Source organism: Oncorhynchus nerka, linkage group LG24 (assembly GCF_034236695.1).
Source record: "Oncorhynchus nerka isolate Pitt River linkage group LG24, Oner_Uvic_2.0, whole genome shotgun sequence".
NCBI classification, from domain to species: domain Eukaryota; kingdom Metazoa; phylum Chordata; class Actinopteri; order Salmoniformes; family Salmonidae; genus Oncorhynchus; species Oncorhynchus nerka.
In genome coordinates this window covers 15,252,743-15,265,239 of record NC_088419.1, presented here as the reverse complement: position 1 = coordinate 15,265,239, position 12,497 = coordinate 15,252,743, and the positions used below count along the sequence as shown (strand labels likewise).

At 42.1% G+C, this 12,497-nt stretch overlaps 1 protein-coding gene across 1 annotated transcript in view; it reads left to right on the top strand.

Annotated features, from left to right (window-relative positions):
• LOC115116850 (glutamate receptor ionotropic, kainate 2-like) overlaps positions 1-12,497 on the top strand; it is a 188,783-nt gene that overhangs the window by 43,277 nt on the left and 133,009 nt on the right. The window contains exons 7-9 of the mRNA XM_065008472.1: positions 6,117-6,298; positions 7,013-7,066; positions 8,845-9,018. Of these exons, the coding sequence (XP_064864544.1) occupies positions 6,117-6,298; positions 7,013-7,066; positions 8,845-9,018 (410 nt within the window). The remainder of the gene's footprint in view (positions 1-6,116; positions 6,299-7,012; positions 7,067-8,844; positions 9,019-12,497) is intronic.

Here is a 12,497-nt window from a genome sequence, read left to right as displayed (position 1 = left end):
CAAATAAGTTCCACAACATTTAGACGTAAATCTGATAACTGGGGCGTATACATTTGTAGAGTTACCGTTATTTGTTATACTGTCCTTAAAGATATCACAAACAACGACTTATTTGACAATATTGTTTCAAGCCCCACCGACCGTTTCCCACATGATTTGTGTTAGGAATATTGTGTCATTATCAACTTTTGAATGTTGTAGGTTTGGCAGGAGGAATCGCCTTGTAACAAAAGGGTTACTTCCCCTCAATCCTGCAGAGCCCAAAGACAGAGTTTCTGCAAGGTATTTTATGACCATCATAAAACTGGCCAACTCCATCCTTCCCTCTGTGGGAGAGGGAGGGCGCTGTAGAGCGGACACACTGTAACCTGATCCTTCGGATCCTCACAGAAGAGTCATGACAACAAAGAAATGCACAAAATTTGAGAGAAATACGCATTTTGTGCGTATTTAAAATTTCTGAGATCTTTTATTTCAGCTCATAAAACATGGGACCAACACTTTACATGTTGCTTTTATATTTTTGTTCAGTATACTATCAACACTTACAGCATATTATGTTTTGGAGATATTGTTTACTTTCTGTGAGTTTAAGAAATATTGCCTTTAATCAATCAATCAAATGTATTTATAAAGCCATTTTTACATCAGCAGATGTCACAATGTGCTATGTAGAAACCCAGTCTAAAACCCCAAACAGCTAGCAATGCAAATGTAGACGTATGAGGGCTAGGAAAAACTCCATAGAAATGCACGAACCTAGGAAGAAACATAGAGAGCAACCAGACTCTGAGGGGTGGCCAGTCCTCTTCTGGCAGTGCTGGGTGGAGATTATAAGAGTACATGACCATTAAGGCCAAATTCTTCTTTAAGATGTTCAAACGTTCATAGATGACCAGCAGGATCAAATAATAATCACAGTGGTTGTAGAGGGTGCAACAGGTCAGTACCTCAGGAGTAAATGTAATTTGTCTTTTCATAGCTAAGCATTCAGAGGTCGAGACAGCAGGTGCGGTAGAGAGAGAGTCGAAAACAGCAGGACCGGGACAAGGTAGCACGTCCGGTGAACAGGTCAGGGTTCCATAGCCGCAGGCAGAACAGTTGAAACTGGAGCAGCAGCATGACCTGGTGTACTGGGGACAGCCAGGAGTCATCAGGCCAGGTAGTCCTGAGGTTTTATCCTAGGGCTCAGGTCCTCCGAGAGGGGAGGGAGAGAGGGAGACAGAGAGAATTAGAGGGAGCATACTTAAATTCACACAGGACACCAAATAGACAGGATAATTACATTAGATATAGCAGAGTGACCCTAGCCCCCCCGCACATAGACTATTGCAGTATAGATACTAGAGGCAGGATATTTCCCCACCCACTTTGCCAAAGCACAGCCCCCACACCACTAGAGGGTGAGTATAGCCCACAAAGATCTCCTCCACCGCACAAGACTGAGGGGGCAAAACCGGACCCAGATCACGTCTGTAACTCAACCCACTCAAGTGACGCACCCCTCCTAGGGACAGCATGGAAGAGAATTAGTAAGACAGTGACTCAGCCACCTTAATAGGGTCACAGGCAGTGAATCCCAGTGGAGAGACAGTAAGGGCAGTTCGTTGCTCCAGTGCCTTGCCGTTCACCTTCGCACCCCTGGGACAGACTACACTCAGTCATATGACCCACTGAAGAGATGAGTCTTCAGTAAAGGCTTAAAGGTCGAGACCGAGTCTGCGTCTCTCACATGGGTAGGCAGACCATTCCATAAAAATGGAGCTCTAAAAATCTGCCTCCAGCTGTTTCCTTAGAATTTCTAGGGACAATAAGGAGGCCTGCGTCTTGTGACCATAGCGTACGTGTAGGTGTGTATGGCTTGACCAAAACGGAGAGATAGGTTGGAGCAAGCCCGTGTAATGCTTTGTAGGTTAACAGTAAAACTTTGAATCACCCTTACCCTTAACCGGAGGCCAGGCTATCACTGGAGTAACATGATCACTTGAGTAATATGAGCACATTTTTGGGATGTATTCAAGATTATAGCAGCCATGTTTAGCAGAAACAGAAGTATATTTAGTGCTTTATCCGGGTAGCTGGAGAGTAGAGCATTACAGTAGTCTAATCTAGAAGTGACAAAAGCATGGATTATGGATTAGTTTTTCTGACACATTTTTTTAACAAAACATTTCAGACTTTTGCAATGTCGCGAAGATGGAAAAAAGCAGTCCTTGAAATGTTCTTCATATGTTCGTCTAAAGAGAGATCAGAGTCCAGAGTAACACAGAGGTCCTTCACAGGTCACAACCATCAAGATGAATTGTCATATCCAACAGCACATCTCTTTATTTCTTGGAACCCAGAACTGGCATCTCTGTTTTGTCAGAGTTTAAAAGTTTTTTAAAAATGCCACCATCCACTTCCTTATGTCTGAAACGATTTTGGGGCTTCACCATGTTTCATCGAAATGTACAGCTGTGTGTCGTCCGCATAGCAGTGAAAGTTGACAATGTGTTTCTGAATGACATCACCAAGAGGCAGAATATATATTGAAAACAATAGTGGTCCTAAAATGGAACCTTAAGGAACGTCAAAACGTACAATTGATTTGTCAGAGGACAAACCATGCACAGTGACAAACTGATATCTTTCCGACAGATAAGATCCAAACCAGGCAAGAACTTGTCCACGTAGACCAATTAGGGTTTCCAATTCCTTTGAAAGAACGTGGTGATTGATGTTGTCACAAGCAGCACTAAGGTCTAGAAGAACTAGGAAAGATGCAGAGCCTTCGTCCGACGCTATTAATAAAAGGTCATTTACTACCTTCACGGCTGCAGTCTCAGTGCTATTTGTTGTGATTGCAAACATAATAAAATGGTCGTCCAATAGTCCAGGATTATGAGAAAAAACATTTAGATCCACAGTATTTATTCCATGGGACAAAACTAGATCCAGGGTAGGACTGTGACAATGAGTAGGTCCGGAGACATGTTGGCCAAAACACACTGAGTCGATGATGGTTCTGAAATCCTTTTAGAGTGGGTCGGTGGACTTTTCCATGTGAATATTAATCCTAGTGCCTTTTAATTCCATTACCAAATACCCAATACCCTCATGAGGAAAGAGGATGACGAAAGTTCACAGTAGTAACAAGTAATGGCAGACATACCAATTAGTTAGTCATTTTATAATTTTGGTTATGAATTATTAAGTGATTAAAACTCATAATTCCATTACCAAATCAGGTAACAAAATGACCAAAAACATCAGTAGCAGAATTACTAGAACTGAATAGGCTACAATGGGAAATCATAGAAGTCACAAACCTTAGTCCTCCCGTCCACTGGCATGCTGTTATGTTCAGCTCTTACAATCATTTTTTGTATTTCTGTCTTCTGTCCCGTGTGGCTCAGTTGGCAGAGCATGGGCCTTGTAATGCCAGAATTGTGGGTTTGATTCCCATGGGGGGCCAGTAGGTAAATGTATGCATTAACTACTGTCAATTGCTCTGGATAAGAGCGTCTGCTAAAATGTACATCTGGTGGTCAAACCAGTGTTAAAAAAGTCTGTCTGGATGAGCCCCCTCTCTTTCCATTTAGTGTAACCATCTTACTCACCCACTGAGCACCGCCGGACATCCCATGAGCGTTGAAATTTGATTATTCCACAGATGGACCGGACTGGGCCAAATCTGAACCTGTCATAGACGTATGTTTCGCAAGTTTGGATCGTACAGTAAAGAAAAGTAGAGTACAGCATATTGTACTCTACTGCGCTCTGCTGTGCTGTGGAAACATGAGGAGAATGACATTCATATCCATAATTGTGAATTTCTGTAGTACAGATCAGGGACCCATGATGTAATTCCATTACCGTGGTTCTGTTACCGAGTGTAAATCCACTTCACTGTAGCCCAATAACCAAAATAGATTTGTTCAAGCTCAAGTCATAGCTGCCACCCCATTCTTTCTGCAGACATCTTTGATACTTATTTTGGAGCAGATTTTTTGGGGAAAAAAATGGAAAAACTGGTCACATTAAAACCTGAGAGATTTTAGCCTAATTCCGTTACCAAAGTTTGTATCTGCACCGTTCTTCAACTAAATTAGTTTTAGCAAATTTATCAGTGGAAATTGTTAAAAGCATTTATTGTGCATGGATTTGTATGGCTTGTTAAACCTTTAAATCAATGTTTTTTGTTTGGTATACATTTTAAAGTGAAAGAAATATTACGTTACTTGCCCACCTCTTTTTACTACACTGGGGACATGAGGTGTCTTACCCTGAATCACAATTGATCCATAGGCCCTACTGGCCTTTCAGAGGGAAATATGGAACCAGTACCATTTTGCTTACAACTATTCAATCCGATTCGTTCTACACAAGAGCATTGGGGTTAGGGGTTGATTAGGGATTTTTACCTTTTACACTCTTAGAAAAAAAAGTACTATCTGGAACCTAAAATGGTTATTTGGCTGTCCCCATAGGATAATATAACCTTTTGAAGAACCCTTTTAGTTCCAGTTAGAACCCTTTGAGTTCCATGTAGAACCCTTTCCACCAGGAACCAAAAAGGGTTCTCCTATGGGGACAGCCGAAAACCCTTTTATCTGAGTGTACCATGAGTGCGTAGATTCAATAAGACCTATTTACCATAATAAATTGACATTCAGGATTCTCCTGGTGACTGCCTCAGTAAATGCTAATACCTTTTCTGACCATGTCTCTGTCACACACATTTCTCTTTGTCGAGAGCCGCCACTGTAGCATGGTGAGAGTATATTAACCTTGGCTAAGTGCACAGTAAATGGTCCAACTCAACGTCCACTACAAAGAGTCATCTAATTGGCCACTGTACCACTCCTCCTCATTTGTGTGTCCCAAATGGCTCCCTATTCTTTATATAGTACACTACTTTAGACCAGGGCCCATAGGGCTCTTAAGAGAATAGGGTTCCATTTTGGATGCATCCATTTATCATCACTCCCACCACAACAACTCCCACTGGCATGTATTGATTCCCTCACAAAGGATTCTGAGGGAGGTGTTAGAGGTTCCTCCTCCTTAAGGGGAGTGGTTTTTAGTGTAACACACCACCTCCAACTCTCACAGTGACAGAGTCGGGGTTAGAAAACCTGGATGATGTGGACCACACACAGATACAGACACACACACACACACACACACACACACACACACACACACACACACACACACCTTTGGACTGTAATCACACATCTTCATGCTCCAGGACATTATGTGATTGGAGTCTATCTGACATCTGGCGGGAAGAACTATCGGAGAGGATAAAATATTCACACACAGCTGTCTGAGGATCGACATTATCCACAGCCCCTCAAACATCGGCCCTGACAGTGTTTCCCAAACGTTGCTCTCTCCCAGAAAGATTTTCCGCTTAATGCCTCCGAAGTGTTTGTACGAACCAAAACAGAGAAGGGACAGATGGCTGGAGTAGGGATCTTCTGGGATTACCCCAGAGTAGGGATCATCTGAGATTACACTGGAGTAGGGATCTTCTGGGATGAGTTCAGGTGAAGATCCCGGTGCTACCTTCCTCACTCATACAACTGCAGTATGTACAGTTTGTGGCCAAAAGTTTTGAGAATGACACATATTCATTTCCACAAAGTTTGTGTAACGGCTGTTGGTGGTGGAAGAAGGTGAGGACCAATGTGCAGCGTTGTACGTATCCATAATATAATTTAATGAGACTGAATACAAAATACAAAAGAACAAGAGAATCAAAATGAAAACCGAAACAGTCCCGAATGGTGCAAACACTGAAACGGAAAATAATCACCCACAACTCAAAGGTGAAACCAGGCTACCTAAGTATGGTTATCAATCAGGGACAACGATTGACAGCTGCCTCTGATTGAGAACCATACCAGACCAAACACAGAAATCCCAAATGATAGAAAATAGAACATAGACTGCCACCCCAACTCACGCCCTAACCATATGTTCTGGGAATGTTCACATTACCAATTCTGCTGGGTTGTATCTGAACTGTATGCCTTACCAATGCCACTCTTCTATTCATTTCCATTGCATACACATTTTTCTAATACCTGTCACTCTTGTATAAGGTGTACATTTTTGGTCTGCAGGTCTTATTCGGTTGCAGGAGCTGATCAAGGCGCCCTCCCGATACAACATTCGTTTGAAGATCCGACAGTTGCCGGCGGAGACCAAGGATGCCAAGCCACTTCTGAAAGAGATGAAGAAAGCAAAGGAGTTCCACGTGATCTTTGACTGTGGCCATGAAATGGCTGCCTGGATCCTGAAACAGGTCAGTTAGGCAAGATACATGTTGTACTTTGTTATTCTTAGACCTTGTTAGATTTCTTTATATGAATTATCTCCAGAATAATGAGTCACCCATTGAATAGTTATTACTTATACTATGTTTTAAGTTCCAGCACCGTCATTCAATTCCTTAGGTAATTCAATTCCTTAGGTAATTCAATTCCTTTATATCTGCAACCGACTCATTTGGATATTTCATTTTCCTCGTTCATCTTCTTTTAGAATATTAGAGTTCTATTACTGTGCTTCCATAATGGATGCTCTATGCCACAATATAGTTTTAATTAGCAACTCTGCCTCAGCTCGCAGGCATGTTTGAGACATTATGATTAAGCCACATTCTTAATGAGAAGTGTGTATATCCGTCACCAAAATACCCGTTTCCGGGCAGAGTAGATGACATCTGTTCAGTTTACTAATTATATACAGCATGGCCACCAACATGGCCTCTTAATGTGAAACACCCACCACAAAGGCTTGCTGAATCATGACTCTAAAAAAAATGCTCTGATTATCTGCTCTGTGTGTTGCCAAAATAATACTTAAGACGTTAATAGGATATTCCCCAAATGTGTTTAGCATATTGACTTATCAAAAGTAATTTGGTCCCAAAAAATGTTTGTCTACTCTGCACTCACACATGCTGTATATTTGTGTTGGCACTTTGACCATAGTCAGTATTGTTGTTTTCATACAGGCTCTAGCCATGGGAATGATGACCGAGTACTACCACTACATCTTCACCACCCTGGTACGTTTACCAGCACCTTACAGTTATAGACGGGTTGGTTGTTCAGCAACAAAAACTATGGGGCAAAACAGACTGGATTGGCTTTAAATTGATGACAACATTTAAACTGTATTTCATATCCAATGTTCTTGAAAACATAAATACATTTGCACAATGAGCACTTGTTATCGCATAAATACATTGTTACAGTTGTTGGTTAGCTAGCTAGCAATTATTTTTGCCATATTAGCCTAGACGTGATGTCAATCAAAACACCTCAAAATAAGACATGGTATCAAGATGAAACGAGCTGAAATGAGCCACCTACGATTCCCCACATGGCAGAATAATACTATATATCTGGCCATTCAAGATCACAACAACACATTCTGCCCCATTGAAGCCTGCTCATCGTTTTTGTGACGTGGTCAGCTAACCCGTCTATACTGAGTTTTCTTCCTGATCAATACGTTGTCCATATTAGGAAGGTCTCCATGTGAGTTGCAGAGGCCTGATGCCGTCCTAATATGGACACCTTACAGTAGATATCACATAATCATATTCTTTATATTGCCACTTAAATACTTGGTCCTGGTGGCAATTAATACATTTATATTGTGTTATTGAAGATACTGTAAATAAATGTCAAAACATTTATAGACAAAACCCTTTAAAGACTATTCTATTCCAGGGTTGAAAAAGATTGTATCTGTCTAAGTATCAGTCTAGACTTTTTCTTTGATACCCTTTTGTTTCCTCTCTAAACGATGCTTAGCGATTCTCTACCCTTCCCCAATCTGTTGTCCAAAAGCCTCTAAGAGTTTTGATCATGAAAAAAATAAAGCTGTTCGATATGCTCGTCTATTCTGACTCAAGGCGGCGATTTAAGTTCTCCAAAGTTATTTTGATCCATCCACTACAAAGAGTCCCGCTGTTCTCACTGGATGAAAAGCCTGTCTTTCCTGGATGGAGAGAGAGAGAATGAGAGATTCAGAGCGTACATAACAGCTCAGACGAGCCTATTACCGTCTCAGTACATCATGACCCTGACAACAACTCTGCCTGTTGTGCTGTTTGGAACATTATGGATAAGGTTTGGACAAGGGTCGAGAAAGACTGACCCTAAATCTGTTGTGCTGTTTGGAAAATTATAGATAAGGTTAGGACAAGGGTGGAGAAAGACTGACCCTAAATCTGTTGTTATGGGCAAACAGGAAATAGAGCAACGAAGGCAGGGCTGTGTCAGAGGCATGCTGTTACTTGTTCGTCTGGGCTCCTGCCTGTTCCAACAACATAGGTCAGTTTGGCAAGGAAGTGGCGGTAGTGCTGGCCAATGCTGCAATATAACTGGTATCCAGGGGCTTGTTTTGCCCTTAGACTTATTTGCCCTTGTACACTTATACAACCCATAGGCATCTGCCTTCATAAGCCAGACGTGTGGCCTCGCACGAAGGCCCTGCCTGTTACCCTTGAAAACGTTAGCTTAATCAAGTCCACTGTCTTGGCGAACGAGATGAAATGCTTCCTGAAAATACTTCAGAACGTACCCCGGTAATCTCTCTCGCCCTTAAATCTGGCTCCCGAACGCAGTTTTAATTTAGCGTGAGAACAAGTGTGCGGTCAGCACTTTAGAATCAATGATGGGCAATAAATGATCTCCTTGCATCTCAATCTACAGACACAATCCCTATATAGAATGAGTAATACCATACTACACTAATTAAGTGCTTGTTACATGTTTATGACATGTTTATTATATTTTTATAAAAGCATGAACATAGCCATTTTTGTTATTTTAGGACCTTTTCGCCCTGGATATGGAGCCGTATCGGTACAGCGGAGTCAACATGACGGGTTTCCGGATCCTAAACACGGAAAACTCTCAGGTGTCGTCCATCATCGAGAAATGGTCCATGGAACGCCTACAAGCCCCGCCCAAACCGGACTCGGGCCTACTGGAAGGATTCATGACGGTATGGTTAAATCTTCCTTATGCTCTGCGTGCACAAACAAACATGCTTTATCGCCCTGGTGTCTCAATGACCAAATCGATAGGACATTGTAAATGATATTGCTACATTTATCATGTGTTGTGATCTTTCTAGTACAGGCAGATTTTAAGCCATGAAGTGTATGAAGTGGTCAATTTTATATCCATGACATGATTCATGAAGCAATGAAATGTACATTATAGGAATGTAATGAAATAGTTAGTGGGTAACAGGGCCGGATGGCAGGGGCTTTAGCCCAGGTGAGATGCTCTCTGGGAGGGCATCGAGGCTGGGCAGTAGCCCAATGTCTGGAGCTTTGAGCCTGGAGTTCCTGGGTCTAAATGCTCTCTAATGAGACTGTGTGGATGGTAATGGTCCTTTCTCTGCACTCCTTCACTCGCCTCCTCTCTCCCTCTGTCCGCCGGGAACCCTGCCAAAATATGACAATCTGTCAGTGTGCGGAGAGAGAGCGAGAGAGCAAATTGGACGGAAATGATGGCCTCTGCTTTTTTCTGGGGAGCCGTCCAAAAAAGCCAGCGACGATGAGGTGATTTGAAAGTGAAAAAACATAAGTGGAGCTCAGGCATGGTCATTCAAGGTCTCTCTCTGTATCCATTTGTCTGAAACCGCCAATTATTTAATTTCACAGGGACGATACGAAGTCTCCGGGGAGACGTATGTCTGTGTTTTTCTTTTTTGTGTCTCTTTCCTGTCTGCTTCCTCTGTCTGGTTATAAAATGGCAGTAGCTCCATGGTGAATCTTCACAGAGACACAATGTCATATATGCTAATGAATTGAAATGCACAAGGCGTCATATGATGGCATGCCCTACTGTACTTCTGTTCTACATGGAAACTTAATTAGAGTGCATGCATGCCAAATACTGTCTAAAAAGCAAAGACACTGTAGGCCCTAGAAGTCTTTTTAAATCTGATAATCCAATGCACAGTTAACTGCATTCATTTGGTGTAGCAATCTGCTCTGATGTCTTGCCAGAGAAAGCCCTATTGTCACATACCTCCCCTTAATGCAATGGCACATGTTTTCTTTCAATTCCCCTTGGCTTAGGCACGAGACAAAACAACGACGCTGTTATTCATGTATGCAAAGATGAATGAAATGCACAAAGAGGTTAAATGCTGGATGTTTTTCCATTGTTTTGATTCTGTATGTTCATGGATTGATTAATTAGGCATAGCGCATATTGACATATCGCACCAGACTAGAACTTCTGCTAAATAATAAATAATAATGTCCAATGGGCTCTGTACCAGGCTTGATAAATTACTTCATTAGGGTGTTCTATTTATAAGCCAGTGATATATTCAACAGTGATATACTGTATTCCACCATGTCCGCGGACCAAATAGCATCCTATTCCGTATTCCCTAAGTAGAGGCCAAAAGTAGACACTAAATAAAGTGTAAAATAATAAGTGTAAAATCTCATTTAATAAAATAAATGAGAAAATATGTGGATGAAAAATTATAGAAATGATTTAAATAGTATGGTATTGATAGAAACGTTTTTATATATTTTTTTCACCTTTATTTAACCAGGTAGGCTAGTTGAGAAGAAGTTGTCATTTACAACTACGACCTGGCCAAGATAAAGCAAAGCAGTTCGAAACATACAACAACACAGAGTTACACATGGAGTAAAACAAACATACAGTCAATAATACAGTAGAAAAAAAGTCTATGTACATTGTGTGTAAATGAGGTAAGAAAAGGGAGGTAAGGCAATAAATAGGCCATGGTGGCGAAGTAATTTGTAAGTCGCTCTGGATAAGAGCGTCTGCTAAATGACTTAAATGTAAATGTAAATGTAATTACAATATAGCAATTAAACACTGGAGTGATAGATGTGCAGAAGATGAACGTGCAAGTAGAGATACTGGGGTGCAAAGGAGCAAGATAAATGAATAAATACAGTATGGGGATGAGGTAGTTAGATGGGCTATGTACAGTTGCAGTGATCTGTGAGCTGCACTGACAGCTGGTGCTTAAAGCTAGTGAGGGAGATATGTGTCTCCAGCTTCAGTGATTTTTGCAGTTCGTTCCAGTCATTGGCAGCAGAGAACTGGAAGAAAAGGTGGCCAAAGGAGGAACTGGCTTTGTGGGTGACCAGTGAGATATACCTGCTGGAGCGTGTGCTATGAGTGAGTGCTGCTATGGTGACCAGTGAGCTAAGATAAGGCGGGGCTTTACCTAGCAAAGACTTCCAGATGACCTGGAGAAAGTGGGTTTGGCGACGAGTATGAAGCGAGGGCCAGCCAACGAGAGCGTACAGGTCGCAGTGGTGGGTAGTATATGGGGCTTTGGTGACAAAACGGATGGCACTGTGATGGAATGCATCCAATTTATTGAGTAGAGAGTTGGAGGCTATTTTGTAAATGACATCGCCAAAGTCGAGGATCAGTAGGATGGTCAGTTTTACGAGGGTATGTTTGGCAGCATGAGTGAAGGATGCTTTGTGGCGAAATAGGAAGCCGATTCCAGATTTAATATGGAATTGGAAATGCTTAATGTGAGTCTGGAAGGAGAGTTCACAGTCTAACCAGACACCTAGGTATTTGTAGTTGTCCACATATTCTAAGTCAGAATCGTCCAGAGTAGTGATGCTGGATGGGCGAGCAGGTGCGGGCAATGATCGGTTGAATAGCATGCATTTAGTTTTATTTGCGTTTAAGAGCAGTTGGAGGCCACGGAAGGAGAGTTGTATGGCATTGAAGCTCGTCTGGAGGTTAGTTAACACAGTGTCCAAAGAAGGGCCAGAAGCACACAGAATGGTGTCGTGTGCGTAAAAGTGGATCAGAGAATCACCATCAGCAAGAGCGACATCATTGATGTATACAGAGAAGAGAGTCGGCCCAAGAATTGAACCCTGTGACACCCCACAGAGACTGCCAGAGGTCCGGACAACAGGCCCTCCGATTTGACACTGAACTCTATCAGAGAAGTAGTTGGTGAACCAGGCGAGGCAATCATTTGAGAAACCAAGGCTGTTGAGTCTGAACATAAGAATGTGGTGATTGACAGAGTCGAAAGCCTTGGCCAGGTCGATGAATACAGCTGCACAGTATTGTCTCTTATCGATGGCGGTTATGATATCATTTAGGACCTTGAGCGTGGCTGAGGTGCACCCATGACCAGCTCTGAAACCAGATTACATAGCGGAGAAGGTGCGGTGGGATTCGAAATGGTCGGTAATCTGTTTGTTAACAAGGCTTTTGAAGACCTTAGAAAGGGCAGGATAGATATAGTTTATAGCAATTTGGGTCTAGAGTGTCTCCCCCTTTGATGCGGGGGATGACCGTGGCTGCTTTGAAATCTTTGGGAATCTCAGATGATACGAAAGAGAGGTTGAGCAGGCTAGTAATAGAGGTGCAACAATTTCGGCAGATAATTTTAGAAAGAGATGGTCCAGATTGTCTAGCCCGGCTGATTTGTAGGGGTCC